We start from the raw sequence: 13,988 nt of genomic DNA, 5'->3' as shown, positions 1-13,988 counted from the left end.
GTTTAGCTTGGAGAAGAACAAGCCTAGAGGGCACAACTTCTATTTTCAACTATAGAGAAGGCAAAATATATGAATGAGGACATTAGCTTTGCAGTTTGACCCTACTAGATTTAAATCCCAGCTTTAACATTTTCTAGCTGTGTGACCCTGGGCAAGTAGCTTACCCTCTCTGAGCTTCAGGTGCTTCATCTAGTAAGTACAGATAATAGCAATTCCAACTTCCTATGGTTGTTGAGGGGTTAAACGAGATCACACATCTCAGTGCTTGGCACCTGGTCAGTACAGTGAATATTTGTTAGAAGCCTGTATGAGTGAATGGACTGATGAACACACGGATGCACACCGTGGATAACACCATCTGATCTAGGCCAGTCCCTGGAGACTGAGGACCAAAGAGGGGAGAGGTTTGCCCAGGGTCACACACAGGGAGAACAGTAGAGAGGCTGAATGGGCCATGAAGGGGCCTGTATTGAGGATTTCGCCAATGGCTGGAAAATTGTTCCCTGTCATTTTTAATGTCCTTTCCAGCCCTGAAATTCTGGGGTTCTGTGGGTCAGCACCCGCCTCTTCTATAGCTGATGAAAGAATGAGGCCTGCATGGTCATCAAGCGCCACCTACAGGCCAAATGTGGATTTGCAGATGCATTCCCTTCACAAATCAAGCCAGGGGAGGAGGCCCAATTGTGAAGTAGGCTTTGTATAAAGTCTCCCGGGACTTGGGAAGGATCGCCAACCCCAGCTCAGTATCCTAGGCCCCTCTGCCCCCAGGACCGGGACTTCATCATGACCTTCAACACATCCCTGCACCGTTCCTGGTGGATGGAGAATGGGCCAGGCTGCCTGGTGACACCTGTCCTGAACTCCCGCCTGGCCCTGGAGGACCACCATGTCATCTCCGTCACTGGTTGCCTGCTTGACTATCCCTACATCGAAGCCCTCAGCAGTGCCCTGCAGATCTTCCTGGCTGTGAGTCCTCTACCCTCACCTCAGTCCCAGAAATGGAGTCCACAAACCCCTTTGTTTAGCCTAGTTCAGGAGGGCGGAACCTAGGTCTTCCAGCCGCCTCTGTTTCCGTGTCCTGTACCTCCTCCCTTTGCCCCTGCTTCAGACCGTGAGTCAGTTCTGGGTTTAAATCTCTAGTACACCCACTGTGTGACCTTGGACAAGTCACTTGCTCTCTCCAAGCTTGTTTCTTTATCCACAAAAAGGAATAACAATGTCAACCTCTTGGAGTTGTGAGAATACATTAAGAATAGCTCCAAGATAATGATCAGTTCCATTTCTAGAAGGGCCACCTCTACCCTAGGCACTTGACACATACAAAGTCACATAATCCTCTTTCCTCTTAACCATCCAGTGAGGTATTGCCCAGGTCCAGCTAGAGAAACTGAGGCTCAAAGAGGTAAAATAATTACTTGTCTAAAATCACACTCCCAGAATGGAGAATGGAACCAAGTATGTTTGACTTTAAGGCCCAGTCGTTAACTTGAAGTTGTTATAGATTCGTCTTCATCTTAGCACATCTCCCCCCTCCAGTCGAGGTGGGCAGGGCCAGGCAGGGGATGGAGGAAGAGTTTCCCTCTCCTTGTTTCCTTCCTCCCCCAGCTGTTCGGCTTTGTGTTCGCCTGCTACGTGAGCAAAGTGTTCCTGGAGGAGGAGGACAGCTGTGAGTGTGCAGTGCCCCTAGGGAAGTGGGGAAGCTGGGCCACCTGCCACCCGACTCCTTCAGCACCCTGGACAGGGGCCTGAGCCAACTCAGCGGGAGGGAGCCCTGGGTTGGCCCCTCATGCGGGGGAACAAGAGGCGGCATGGGTGGGTGGGGGTATAGCCAGCCCATTCTGGGCTGAGGCCCAGACGTCCATGTGCCTAGTCCACAGCCCTGGCACTGGCCCCATACCTGCCCCTCTGAGACCCTGCCCCTTGGAGGGCCTCGTTCTCCTAGGCCTGTCGCTGCCAGGCACAGCTCGTTTCCAGCGTCCCTCCGCCCCCCGGAGGTCTTGCCCCTTAGGTGGCTCGAGCCCTGACCCCAAGAGCCTTATCGCTTAAGAATGCCCCACCATCCAGGCTCTGTCCTCTTACGGCCTTGGCCCCCTCCCAGACGAGCTTCTCTGTGTCCCAACCCCCATGGGCCCATCCATCAGGATCCGACAGCAAAGCCCCATCCCTAAGGCCCTCAGATTCTTCCCTTTCAGGACCCATAACTCGCCCCCAAAAGGCCCATCCCTAACCATGTTGCACCTCCCTTTCCACAGTTGACTTCATCGGTGGCTTTGACTCCTACGGATACCAGGCACCCCAGAAGACGTCGCATTTACAACTGCAGCCTCTGTACACGTGGGTCATGGCGCGGGGCAGGATGGGGTGGGGAGACCCGGGCGTTAGTGTCAGGGAAGAAAGGGAGGAGGGATGAAGAAGGCAGCTGGATCTTTCTATTCCCCTATTTTCGGGCTCCACTTTCCTAACCTACCTTTGTTTCCTGCAGGTCCGGGTAGCTTCTGCCCCATGCCCACCCCAGCGCCGCTTGCTTTGTGACTAGACTGACAGCCGCTGCCACGAGCTCGCGCCAAGATGGCAGGCTCGCCCCCTAGCGGCTTGCCAACCGACTGCAGCCGGCGAGGCTAGATCTGGGTCTGTGACCACTTGGACTTGGCCCCTTGCAGCCTGGACTTTGGGGGTGGGGCGGGGCGGGGCGGGACGAGGGAGGGGAATCCCGGGGTTTGTATTTTTTTTATGTCAGCCTTGGCGTACGCTGGAGCCTCCCTCCCTTCTCCAGCCTCTCCCTTTCACCCTTCATCCAGCATCCTGTCCACTGTCCAGAAAGTAAAGGCAGGATGAACAGACTCACCCCATCTCACCACACTTCATCACCAGCTCTGGGGAAAGTGAACTAGGAGCAGGAGTCCTGGGTTCTAATCGCAGCTCCATCACTGAGTCTCTTTGTGACATCTGGCAAGGTTCTTGCCCTCTCTGACCCTCAGTTTCCCCATCTCAAATAATTTCAAAAACCCTTAGCAGATGGAGCTCTTTCTAGCCTTCTCATTTGACTCTCAGTTCCCTGAGTGAGGCTGGGATTATAATTTCTATTTTGAAGATATGGAAACTGAGGCCCAGAGATGCGATTTGCTTGAGGCCACACAGCTAGGCTTTTGGTGGAGACACGCCTTTGAACACAGTGTACTTTCTGTAGTTTTAGCCTCTAAAACCCAGAAAAATAGTCTCTGAATTCCTTTCAAGCCGCCTTCCAGCTTGGACACTCTAGCACCCATGTGATCTACATCACATTTACATATCACTGCCACCACTTGCCAACTCCTCTATTAAAGCAATATACCTGTTCTCTTGTTGGGAACCAGACATATGGAGCCTAGAGCCCTGATTTCAGCCTGACCCACAGGGAAGCCTTCCTAGACTCAGCTTCTGTCCACCCTTGGCAAACCTTTCAAGCTTTCCCCAGGAAAGGGGGACCATAACTGACCACACCCCCTTCCAGGTCCCTGAAGCTGCTACACCATGATCCCTTCCTCCCTCTGCAACTCCACTAACCCCTGATGGCTGCATCCATCTCACCAGTTGGAAGACCTATGGTTTCAGAGTGGAAAAGTGCTAATCTGCACTGCCATGTCACCAGTGCCCACAGATCACGAGCATTTATGACCATTCCAATGTCCAGGAATTCTGAAGAGGCGGAATGGGGGTGTGGGTCATGGTGGTGGGCCAGCACCCTTCCATGAGAGCAAGTAGAGATGAGACCTCATTCTCTCCATCTCCTTCCACAGACACTCCTGCAGCCTGTCCCTAGCTGGTGAGTCTAAGAGCAGGAGGATCAGGCCTCCGCTTCCCGGTCTGTGAAACAGGAGTGACCATGCATTAGGAAGGAGGTTGGGAGGCACCAGAGAATTGGAGGGACGTGCAGACTGTTTGCACACCTGAGCCAGTCCATGGTGACCACTTTCTTCCATGCTCTCCACCCTCCAATCTAGCATTCCCTACTGTCTGAGGCCAAAAAAATCCTAAGCTATGACCCCACCCCACAATCCCAACTGTAGTGCTGTGCCAAGGAACCAGGCCCAGGAGTTCCGCTGGTCACCATAGGCATCGAGGTCCCAGGTCGTCAGCCCAGTCAGCTGAGGAGTACAGCTCAAGAGAGGGGCAGTTCCCTTCAGGCCTGGCTGCTGCCCCACCACTAGGCCAACTCCTGCCTCCAGCCCTCCCTTCTCCCACCCCCAGCCAGCTGTCATCTCTCCCCCACTCCCCCAACCCCCTTTCTACTCAAGGGGTTTAGCCACTGGTGCTTTGAAGCCTTTTGTTTTTATAAGACGGTTTTTGCAAGGGGACCAAGTTCTTACTGGGACCTTGCAAGGCAGGGAGTGTTCCCGTGGTTTCTGTGCAGGTGGGTTGATTAAAGATGGTGTTTTCTTCTCTATCTTCCTGTCCTCCTGCCCTGTGAGTCAGCAGGGTCCCTGTATGAGGGGTTGGGGGTCAGTGTCATTGTCACTGTCAAACATTCTTGGGTTCGCTGGCCTATGCCTTTGAGTGGCTGTGTAGCTTTGGGCAAGTCACTTCCCTTCTCTTCCCTTATCTATAAAATGCAGGGGTGGGACTAAATCAGTGGATTCTCAAACCAGGCTTCACAATCCCTTGGAGAGCTTTCTATTTATTTTTCTGATTAAGTGCATTTTCAGTTTATGCTTCCAAATATCCTTTGAATTTTGGTTCTGCCGTGTTCCTGACAATTCAGTTCCTGACTTGGGAATGAGCTGGCGGGCAGCGCTTTAAATACAGATTCCTGTGCCCCACCTAGGACATCCTGGATCCTTTCTGGCAATACACCAGAATCAGTATTTTGAATTTTTTAAATTTTATTTACTTTGGTAAACAGCTAATATGTACCTATGATACAGAATTCAGAAAGTTCCAGGGGATTATTCCTCTTACTCATTTTTCATATCTTTCCAAAGATAGTCAATTCTTTTTTAAATTATGTAAATATTTTTCTCCTTTTTCACAAAAATGGCAACATATTCTGCTCACTCTTCAACTCCCTGCTTTTTTCACTTAACTTGGAAATCTTCCCCAAATAATACATGTGGAGCTGCCACAGTGATTTGGTAGAATTGGGGTTTTTGTAGAGATCCCCAGGTGATCCCGACGCAGCTAGGGGCTAAGAGCCAGAGGCTCTACATAAGGATGCCCCAGGTCCATCGTGCAAACCTCTGTGGACCATTCCTGGTCTTGGAGTGCAGAGGAACATAAATCACAGATACTGCCTTCAAGGAGCTTATGGTCTAGTGGGGAGCCCACAGGATGGGCAGTCAAAAGGGTGAATGCCGAGGACAGTGTAGTGTGGAAGGCGATCAGTAATAGGAGCTCAGGGGGCAGAGGCGATCTGAGATCCTGGACAGGGGCAATAGCATGAGCAAAAAGGTGTGGAGGGCGGAAAACACATGGTATCTGATGTAAGACTAGCCAGAGACTAACTGGTTGGAGGAAGCTTCAGTGGGGAATGTATACATTTCCTACTGCTGTAATAAATGACCACAGCTTTAATGTCTTAAAACAAGACATATTTATTAATCAAAGTTCCACATGGGTGTCACTGGACTAAAATCAAGACATCTGGAGGGCTGCATTTCTTTCTGGAGGCTCTAGGGGAGAATCCATTTCCTTGCCTTTTCTAGAATGTGCCCTCATTTCTTGGATCATGGCCACCTTTGCTCCACCTTCGAAGCCAGCAATGTCCCAGCTCTCTGACATTGCTTCCATCATCACATCCCTCTCTAACCACAGCCAGGAAAGGCTCTCCATTTTTAAGGACTTGTGTCATTAGACTGGGCCCACCCAAATAATCCAGGAAAATCTCCCCTTCTCAAAGTCTATAATCATATCTGCAAAGTCCCTTTTGCCATTCAACAAATTCACAGGTTCCAGGGATTAGAATGACACCTTTGAGGGCCATTATTCTGCCTTCCACAAGGAAGAATTATAACCAGGATATTGTGGCCCTGAATGTCAAAACAGTACATCCGCCTGACGTGGTAGCAATGGGCACTATCAAAAGGTTTTGAGCAGAAGCTACTTAATTAGAGCTGTTCTTTAGAGAGAACTGGCAAGCCTGGAAGGGTGGCTTGGAGGGGAGCAAGAAAAAGTGTTTTGTCTGGAAAAGGCCTAGGGTTTCTCACTTGGGTAAATATGTGTTCTTGGAGGTACCTGTGTGACCATGAGCTCTATGTATGTAAACTTGGGAGGGCTAGTACAGTAATAATGAGCATGAAATGCAGGAGTCAGGCATACCTGGATCCAAATTAATCACTGGAACCAGTCAAGCTGGTCTTCCCACCAAGCTCAGTGAAGCTCCCCCAGCTCCTGCCATCCTGGGGCCATCTCCCAGCAACCTCTGCACATTAGAATAATCTGGGTAGGACAGACCATCTTCAATAATTCCTCAGTCAGGTGCTCGAGGCATCCTTTGAAACAATAGAACATGAATTCCCCAATGTGCATTTGACAAGCACAACAGTCTATTGAGATTTGTAGACATACTGGTGTTTTCTTTAACGTGTTGGAATCGGGTCTTGCAGTTTCTAAACTGATTAGGAATGAGGGAGGGCCTGATGCCAACGCCTCATTGCCTTCCAAGATTCACTACACAGGCTACTGGTTCAGAGCAGTGATTCTCAAACTTGAAGAGCATAAGAGTCCCTTCAAACCCAAATTCCTAAGCCCGATCCAAGACTCACTGAATCAAATGCCTGGGCAAAGACAGGAATCTTTATCACAAGTGCCTCCAGGCAATCCAGGTTTGGGAAATCCTAGACCCGAGTGAAGAGGCATGCAAACATTTTTGAATCTTCCCCTACTCAAATGTCATGGAGGCCCCACCAAATTATGCCTGCCAGCTCCCTCAGATCAGAGCTAGACTTCAGTTATCACCTCAAAGCTCAGTTTCATTTGTTACTGACAGTCTTACAATTTTTTTTTAATGTGTTCGGCATTTCAAAGGCTGTGAACAACTCTTGAACTTAAACATTGACATAACTTCACACCACTAAGTTAGTTTGGGCAAAGGCAGGACCAAACTCTGCCTTTCGCTCTAAGCCTCAGTCACCTGGAGGATGTAAGGCCAGCTCCAAGTTGCCCTACTGCCACCTGAACAGGGGACCATGCCCTGCCCTGAGCCTGGGTTCCAGTGACTCAGCAGTTCTCTCAGAAGGCCCCTGGAATCAGACCGGGCAGGCCTAGGCAGACGAGCTGCAGAGAAAGCCCTGTACTGGGTGTCCATTACCTAAATTCCACTTCCTCTGCCCCATCCATCGGGACCTGCTTTCTCTCTTACAGTTTACCTTCTAGGCTGAATTGACAAATTTTCTTGTTTAATCTTCCTAACAATCCTAAGGTAAGTTCTATTACCACCGTCTTATATAGATGGCGCCATTAAAGGGACAGACCCAAAGTTACACAACTAGTAAGTGGCAGAGTCAGCATTTAAACCCAGCCACTCCGATCCCTGGACTCATTCTCTAGTCACTGAACACACTGCCTTGTGGGAATTCAATGCCCAATCATGGAACCAGTACTCTAGGACTTGGACCTGGGGGATTCTATTAGTTTCTTTTCCCTTTATTTTTTTATTGGGGTATATTGGGGAACAGTGTGCTTTTCCAGGACGTCAAGTTGTTTTTTCAATCTAATTGTAGGGGGCGCAGCTCAGCTCCAAGTCAAGTCATTTTCAGTCTAGTTGTGGGACTCGAACTGGCAACCTTGGTTTCATGAACACAACGATCCAACCACTGAGCCAAGCGGTCGCCCACCAGAGGCTCAGCTCCAAGCTCAAGCCGTTTTCAATCTAGTTGTGGAGGGCGCAGTTCGAACTGGCAATTTTGTTAAGAGCTGGTGCTCCAACCAACTGAGCCGTCCGGCCGCCCCTCTATTAGTTTTCTTGCTGCATAGCAAATTACTTCAAAACTTAACGGCTTAAATCAACAAGATACTGTCTCACACAGTTTCTGTGGGTCAGAAATTCGGGAGCAGCTTAGCTGGGTTGTGCTGGCCAGGGTCTCCCACGAGCTTGCCGTTAAGACAGGCCAGGACTGCAGATGTATGAAGGCTTGGCTGGGCTGGAGATTCCACTTGCAAGATTGCTTAATCACATGGCTGTTGACAGGAAGCCTGAGATCCTTTTTACATAGAGCTCTCCATTGGGCTGCTTGAGTGTGCTCATAACATGGCAGCCGGCATGCCCCAGAGCAAATGATGAGAGAGAGAGACGAAGTCCAGTCCACACCAAAGGGGGAACAATTAGTCTCCACTGAGAAAGATTGTCAAAGAATTTGTGGACATGCTTTAAAACCCCTTCAGGAACTTTGATTGTTGGTATAATACACTTTTTTAAAATTAGTTTCAGGTGTACAAAGCAATAAAATAGACATTTATACTCCTCACAAAGGGATAACCCCACACTTACATTATTTTTAAGAAACCTAAGGTGCTTAGAAAAAATAGACTGCCGGTCTCCTTCCCTCCACTCTTTCCTGTGACCTGGATTCTAAAGCTCAAAACTTGGAGCACTGGGGAAGAGGATGTGATCTGTTCATTGATGGAGAGTGTGTGGTGCCTGGGACATGCAGACACTTAATAAATATTTATGGAAGAAGCCTGCTGGAGGACTTCGTATAATCAGACCCAATGGGTTCATTCCATGGATGTCCATTGCCATCTGTATATGTCTGTGTTCGGGTGCTCAGGTACAATGACAGCTGACCCAGTCCCTGTCCCCGGGGGGAGCCTTCAGACTGGACAGGGGGAAAATTTAATAGAAAAAAATCTTAATACCAAAAAGCCAGAATAGATGCTATAATGGCAGTACAACCCCAGGATGAGGTAGAGAATCATGGTGGAAGCAAAGGAGAAGAGGGTAATCAAGGGAGTCTTCATAGAAGAGGTGGCACTTGAACAATGAAGAGGAGTGTGTTTGGAAGATGTGTGCAGAGAGAACAGTATTTCAGGTTGAAAGAACAGCTTGTTTAAAAGCATAAACGTGTGAGAGAGCCTAGCACATTTGGGGAATTTCAGAGTTACAAAGAACCTTGCTATTATTTACTGGAAGCCGCATTACTGCTTGCATCTCTTAATAATAATAATAGCCGACATTCTCAGAATGCCTGCCATTTGCCAGGCACTGTGCTAAGCACTGCGTGTGGATTGTCAGATTTGACCTAACAGCTTTATGAAATGATTACTATTGTTATCTCCAGTTCATAAATGAGGAAACCGAGGCTCAGAGTGGTTAAGTACCAGGCTCGAGGTTGCACAGCGATATGTTGCAGGGCTGGGACTTGAATCAGCATCTTTCTGACAAGCCTGTGTTTTTAACCTCTGCATTGTACTACTTCTGCACTGGTAAGTGGTCACGTAGCCTCCAATTACATACTTGAAGCGACAGGAGCTTGCTACCCCTCCAGCAAGGACAAAGAGGCTCTGGGGTCTTTCAGACATACTCCAGTCCTGCAGAATTCACCAGCCTAACTGAAGCAAGGGATCAATAGAAAGGTACTACCTTGAGTTTCATGCCAATTTATCAATATCAATCCAATACCATTTGCCCAAAGACCTCTGGTCAGAGGCTGCGTGATCTGTGCCTTGTCAGGACACATGGTGGCTGCAGGGGCACCCAGGAGAAGCACCCTCTCAGGTGGGGACTCAGAGCACGCCTCCTGGAGTGACCCCGAGGGCAGGGCATGGAGCTCTCTAGAGCAGAATTTCTCCAAGTTGGTATTATTCCCATTTTGGATTAGATACTCCTGTTGTGGGGGGCTGTCCTGTGCAGCACAGGATGCTTAGCAGCATCCCTGGGCTCTACCCACAAAATGCACCCCACCTCCAGTAGTGACAACCAAAACTATCTCTGGACATTGCCAAATGTCCCTGAGGAGCAATACCGCCTCTCCCCCCACCACCTCCAGTGAGAACCACTGCTCTAACCAGAGGAAATAAAGTGAGGCAAGTCATTGAGAGGGACGAGTGACACTTTGGATAAAGCACTTAACTCCGGCCACATTCCCCCCATTAAAATGGCATGACATTTCAAAGGGTGATTGTAATTATGAAAATGCCTGTAAAGCACCTGACCCATAAGAGGCCCCAATAAATGTTAGTTCCTTTTCGGCGTAGAACAGGAATAACAGCCCCCACCCCCAGTCTCGGCAAACCACAGGCCACTCCGAGACTTACCTTGAGGCTCCAAACTCGGGCCTCAGTGTCTTTGCCCATAAAATGGCATTGGGGTGAAGAGGGCAATGAAACTAGATCAGTGGCTCCCAACTTTTAAAATTACCACCCCCATGCAGGTCCCATGTTAGAAGACAGAGCGCTGATTAATTATTAATTTGTTTCCCCTTTGCCAAGACAGCTGTCCCAGCTGGGCGGGGCAGCACTCACCATGTGACCTGGACAGCACTCACCATGTGACCTGGACAGCTGGCGATTCCAGCTCAGAACAGAGTCTCTAATGTCGGCTTGAGCAACCCCTCCCCACTTACATATGGGATGGTCTTTGCCTTGCAGAAATACTGTGAAAGCACAAGGACCCCATTCTGCCATCGGAGGCCCCCGAATATCAGATTAAGAATCGGATTGGTGGGTGATTTGTGAGAGAACAGGGACTCCCAAAGCCCCAACGCCAGTAGCATAAGTCCTGTACCAGGCACTGGGCTGGGAGGTTAACATACACCGCTGGTTCATTCGCGGGTATTGTCACCGTTTCATAGACAAGGAAACTGAACTTCAGGCAGTGATGTCACCTGCCAAAAACACTGACTTCCAAAATCTCTTGCCTTCCAGGTGAACACATCCCATATGCCTCTCTGTCCACCTTTTTTAGTATCCTGGCCTTGTGTCCAGGGAGGGACCTAGGTGTGACTGGGGTTCAGCAGAGTGGGTGGTTGCTGACAGGAGGAAAAGAATCAACATTAAACACTTGAGTCCTTACAATGTGCCAGACTTATTTAACTCTCTAATCCTCACAGTGACCCTGTAAAGCAGCTACTGTGTTCCCATTTTATAAATAAGGAAATTGAGGCATAGAGAAATTAAGTAAGATTTCACAGGTGATAAAGTGGGAAGACAACCCCTGCTTATTGAGCACCTGGCTGGGTCCTTTGCATAAGTGACATCGTTCATCCTCCCCACCATCTCAGTGGAGGTATGGCCCGTTTTCCCACTACTGTCTCTTCCTTGTTTTCAGTCTTAATCTTGCTCTTGAGTACTCTACCTCCTTCCATCAGAACACCAGGGAACACGGCTGTCAAAGCGACACCTGCTGGGTGGCACTGCATCTGCATGGCCACCAGACATCTATACTGGGAAGAGACCACCCCTCCCTGCAGTCAGCTGGCCCTCCCTACCCGGGTACCCAAGTCCCTGTCCTGAATGCCTGGCCATCCTGCTGCCCAGCCAATGCCTTCCCTCTCCCTCTCCTTTCTTGGTCTCAGCCTCAGAAAGGTCCTGGGCTCTGGATTTGTGTCCTGGCTCTACCACTTACTATCTGGGTAGTCTTAGCCAAGTCTTAAATTTCTCAGAAGCTTAGTTGCTTCTCTTGTAAAATGCCTCACTGGGTAGGTTCTATGCGGATCACGGTTGATAGTGAATGTAAACTGTGAAGTGTGAATTCCCTTCCCCTAGCCTCCAAGTATTTGTGTTTGAGAGGGTAGAGAGGGCTGGGGAAGGAGGGAGAAACATTTGGGCACAGAACTGTGTCCTCTCTGGCTGCTTGGAGCCAGCGTGTGACACAGTAGGATTTGACTCCAATCTGCACACCTCCTAATCCCTGCTCTTCCCTGGCACCTCACCCCCACTGAAAGATGACAGCTCCTGGATCACCGTGAATGGGGATGGGGAGGTTTCAGGTCCCCCAGAAGAGGGTAGATGGGGCATCGGGATTGGGAGAAGGTCAGTGGGGAGATGGGAGGAGTGGGGATGAGATAGAGCACTGGGAGTGACCAGGAAGGTAAGTTCTTATCTTCATTTAATGGGTCGCTTTAGGCAGGTTAGCCTGTTGCTCTGAGCCTCAATATTCCCATTTGTAAAATGATCCTAATAATGTGTATCTTTGAGCAATAGCGTGTAAGGATAAGTGCTCTGGAAATTGTGAAAAGTTGTGCACAGGGAAGAAATTATATTTTGGGTGGCCTGAGGCCTCCTTGCCAGACCACACTCTAGAGCAGTCTGGAGGGACCTGAGTCACAGCTCTGACCCCCCGTGGGGCTTACAGAGGCCTCCCTGGCCTAGGGCAGCTCTGGGGGCTGCTTAGACTTTCCTGCCAGCCCCAGCCTCCTCCATCAGCCTCTGAAGCCCCAGCTTGCCCCCCTGGGATGGCAATAGGCAAAGGGCCCATCTCATTGTCACAGAACTTGGCCCTGAGAACCAGCCACCCTCTCCTGTCTTCTCTGCCCCATTATCTGCTCACCTCCCTGCAGCCTTTGCCCAGAGGCCCCATGAAGTCTCTCCAAGCCTCCACTGTGATATGTACTCCCATCGCCTAGAGGTGAAAACAGAGCCCCTGGAAGGGAAAGGAACTGTTCTAGGTCTGAGGACAATCATCTCTCCCTCCCCTGTGGCCTGCAAGGGCTGGCCAGGGATCTTGACCTTATGGGCACCCTACTGCTGGGGGTACACCTTAAGTATCCAGCCTGGTCCTGTGGCGCTCAATAGGTGTTTGTTAAGTGAAGGAAGAAAGGAAGGAATGAAATAGCAGGGTAGGTACCGTGTTATTTCCTTTTTACATATGAGGAAATTGAAGCATAATGAGGCAAAGTGCCTTCATTATGGTCCCTCGTCAGGCCACACAGCAATGATTGGACTCCTGGTTTCTGACTCAAAAGCCCTTGTTCTCCCACCTGTGGAGATTCTGCATCTTTGCCTTGGTCCTGCAGCATTTCATGTTCTCCATCAGCATAGTAACAGCATTGGCCTGATTCCCTGGGTTGTAAGGGACCTGGGCTGCCCACATCGCCCACCCTGGGAAAAGCATATGAGACCTCATTTTGGCAGGGGACACCATAGCCCCTCCTCCAGGGTTAATGCACATGTGCTGGTGACCACCCACTCAGCCCCCCTGGGAGCTGTGGTCACCACCACCATTACATTTTCAAGGGCTTCTAATCCTTCTGACTTGGCCAGGCCACAGTTCCATAGCTGGAGCTTTGTTTGCCTCAAGGGCTAATCTCTTTCTTTCTCCAAGCCTTAGTTTTACATATGTAACATGCAGGCCCATTATCCATCTCTCTCTCTCTCTCTCTGTCAGGGCTTGTAAAGGGCCATACATCACTGCGCTCAATTTTTGTGCCCTTTCTGCCCCATGTCAACAGTGTGAAATAAATCAACACCTCCACTATGAGGCCAGTGCCATGGACCGGCGAGGACCTGCTCAGACTTGGCCCAACCAGGGAGAGGTGTGGCAGCCAGTGACTGCCTGTCCCTCCAGCCACAGCTCTGCCAGGGTGCAAATAAGGCTCTCACTGCTTTCTTTTTCCCACCAGAGTATCACTCTCCTACCCTCCTGAGTCCCAGTGGTTGCGCAGCTAGCATCCTTGCTGTGACTCCCCAAGGGGTTTCTCTCCTCTGTTCCAGTCCTCTGTTGCTGGAGAACATAACAAATCAGCCCACATAACTTAGTGGCTTAAAACATTTTAATGTATCTCACAATGTCGTAGGTCAGGAATTCAGGCAGGGCTCAGATGGGTTATTTTGCACTGTATGGCGTCAACTGGGGTCAGTTGGCAATACTTAGTGGGTGGCTAACCTGGTCTGAAAGTCCAAGACACCCATGAGTCTGCACTCACATGCTTGATGCCTTGGTGGCAGTAAGACTGAGCTCAGCTGGATGTCTCTCCACGTGGTCCCAGGGTCTTCCCGTATGGTCTCAGACTTGAGGTTTAATTGCTTCTGCCACTTACTAGCTGTGTTGATATGGGCATGCTACACAACCTCTTTTG

At 49.8% G+C, this 13,988-nt stretch overlaps 1 protein-coding gene across 4 annotated transcripts in view; it reads left to right on the top strand.

Annotated features, from left to right (window-relative positions):
• NKAIN1 (sodium/potassium transporting ATPase interacting 1) overlaps positions 1-7,713 on the top strand; it is a 44,737-nt gene extending 37,024 nt beyond the window's left edge. For 3 of the 4 annotated variants that reach the window (XM_033115007.1, XM_033115009.1, XM_033115006.1), the window contains exons 4-7: positions 769-966; positions 1,606-1,666; positions 2,253-2,334; positions 2,483-7,713. In XM_033115007.1, the coding sequence (XP_032970898.1) occupies positions 769-966; positions 1,606-1,666; positions 2,253-2,334; positions 2,483-2,492 (351 nt within the window). In that variant the 3' untranslated portion in view covers positions 2,493-7,713. Of the gene's footprint in view, positions 1-752; positions 967-1,605; positions 1,667-2,252; positions 2,335-2,482 lie in introns of all 4 variants that reach the window. The other variant, XM_033115010.1, reaches the window with a different exon arrangement.
• Positions 7,714-13,988: the final 6,275 nt, after the last annotated feature.

Source organism: Rhinolophus ferrumequinum, chromosome 9, assembly GCF_004115265.2.
Source record: "Rhinolophus ferrumequinum isolate MPI-CBG mRhiFer1 chromosome 9, mRhiFer1_v1.p, whole genome shotgun sequence".
Lineage (NCBI taxonomy): Eukaryota > Metazoa > Chordata > Mammalia > Chiroptera > Rhinolophidae > Rhinolophus > Rhinolophus ferrumequinum.
Note: the sequence above shows the minus strand (reverse complement) of the source record. Positions and strands in the feature narration are given on the sequence as shown.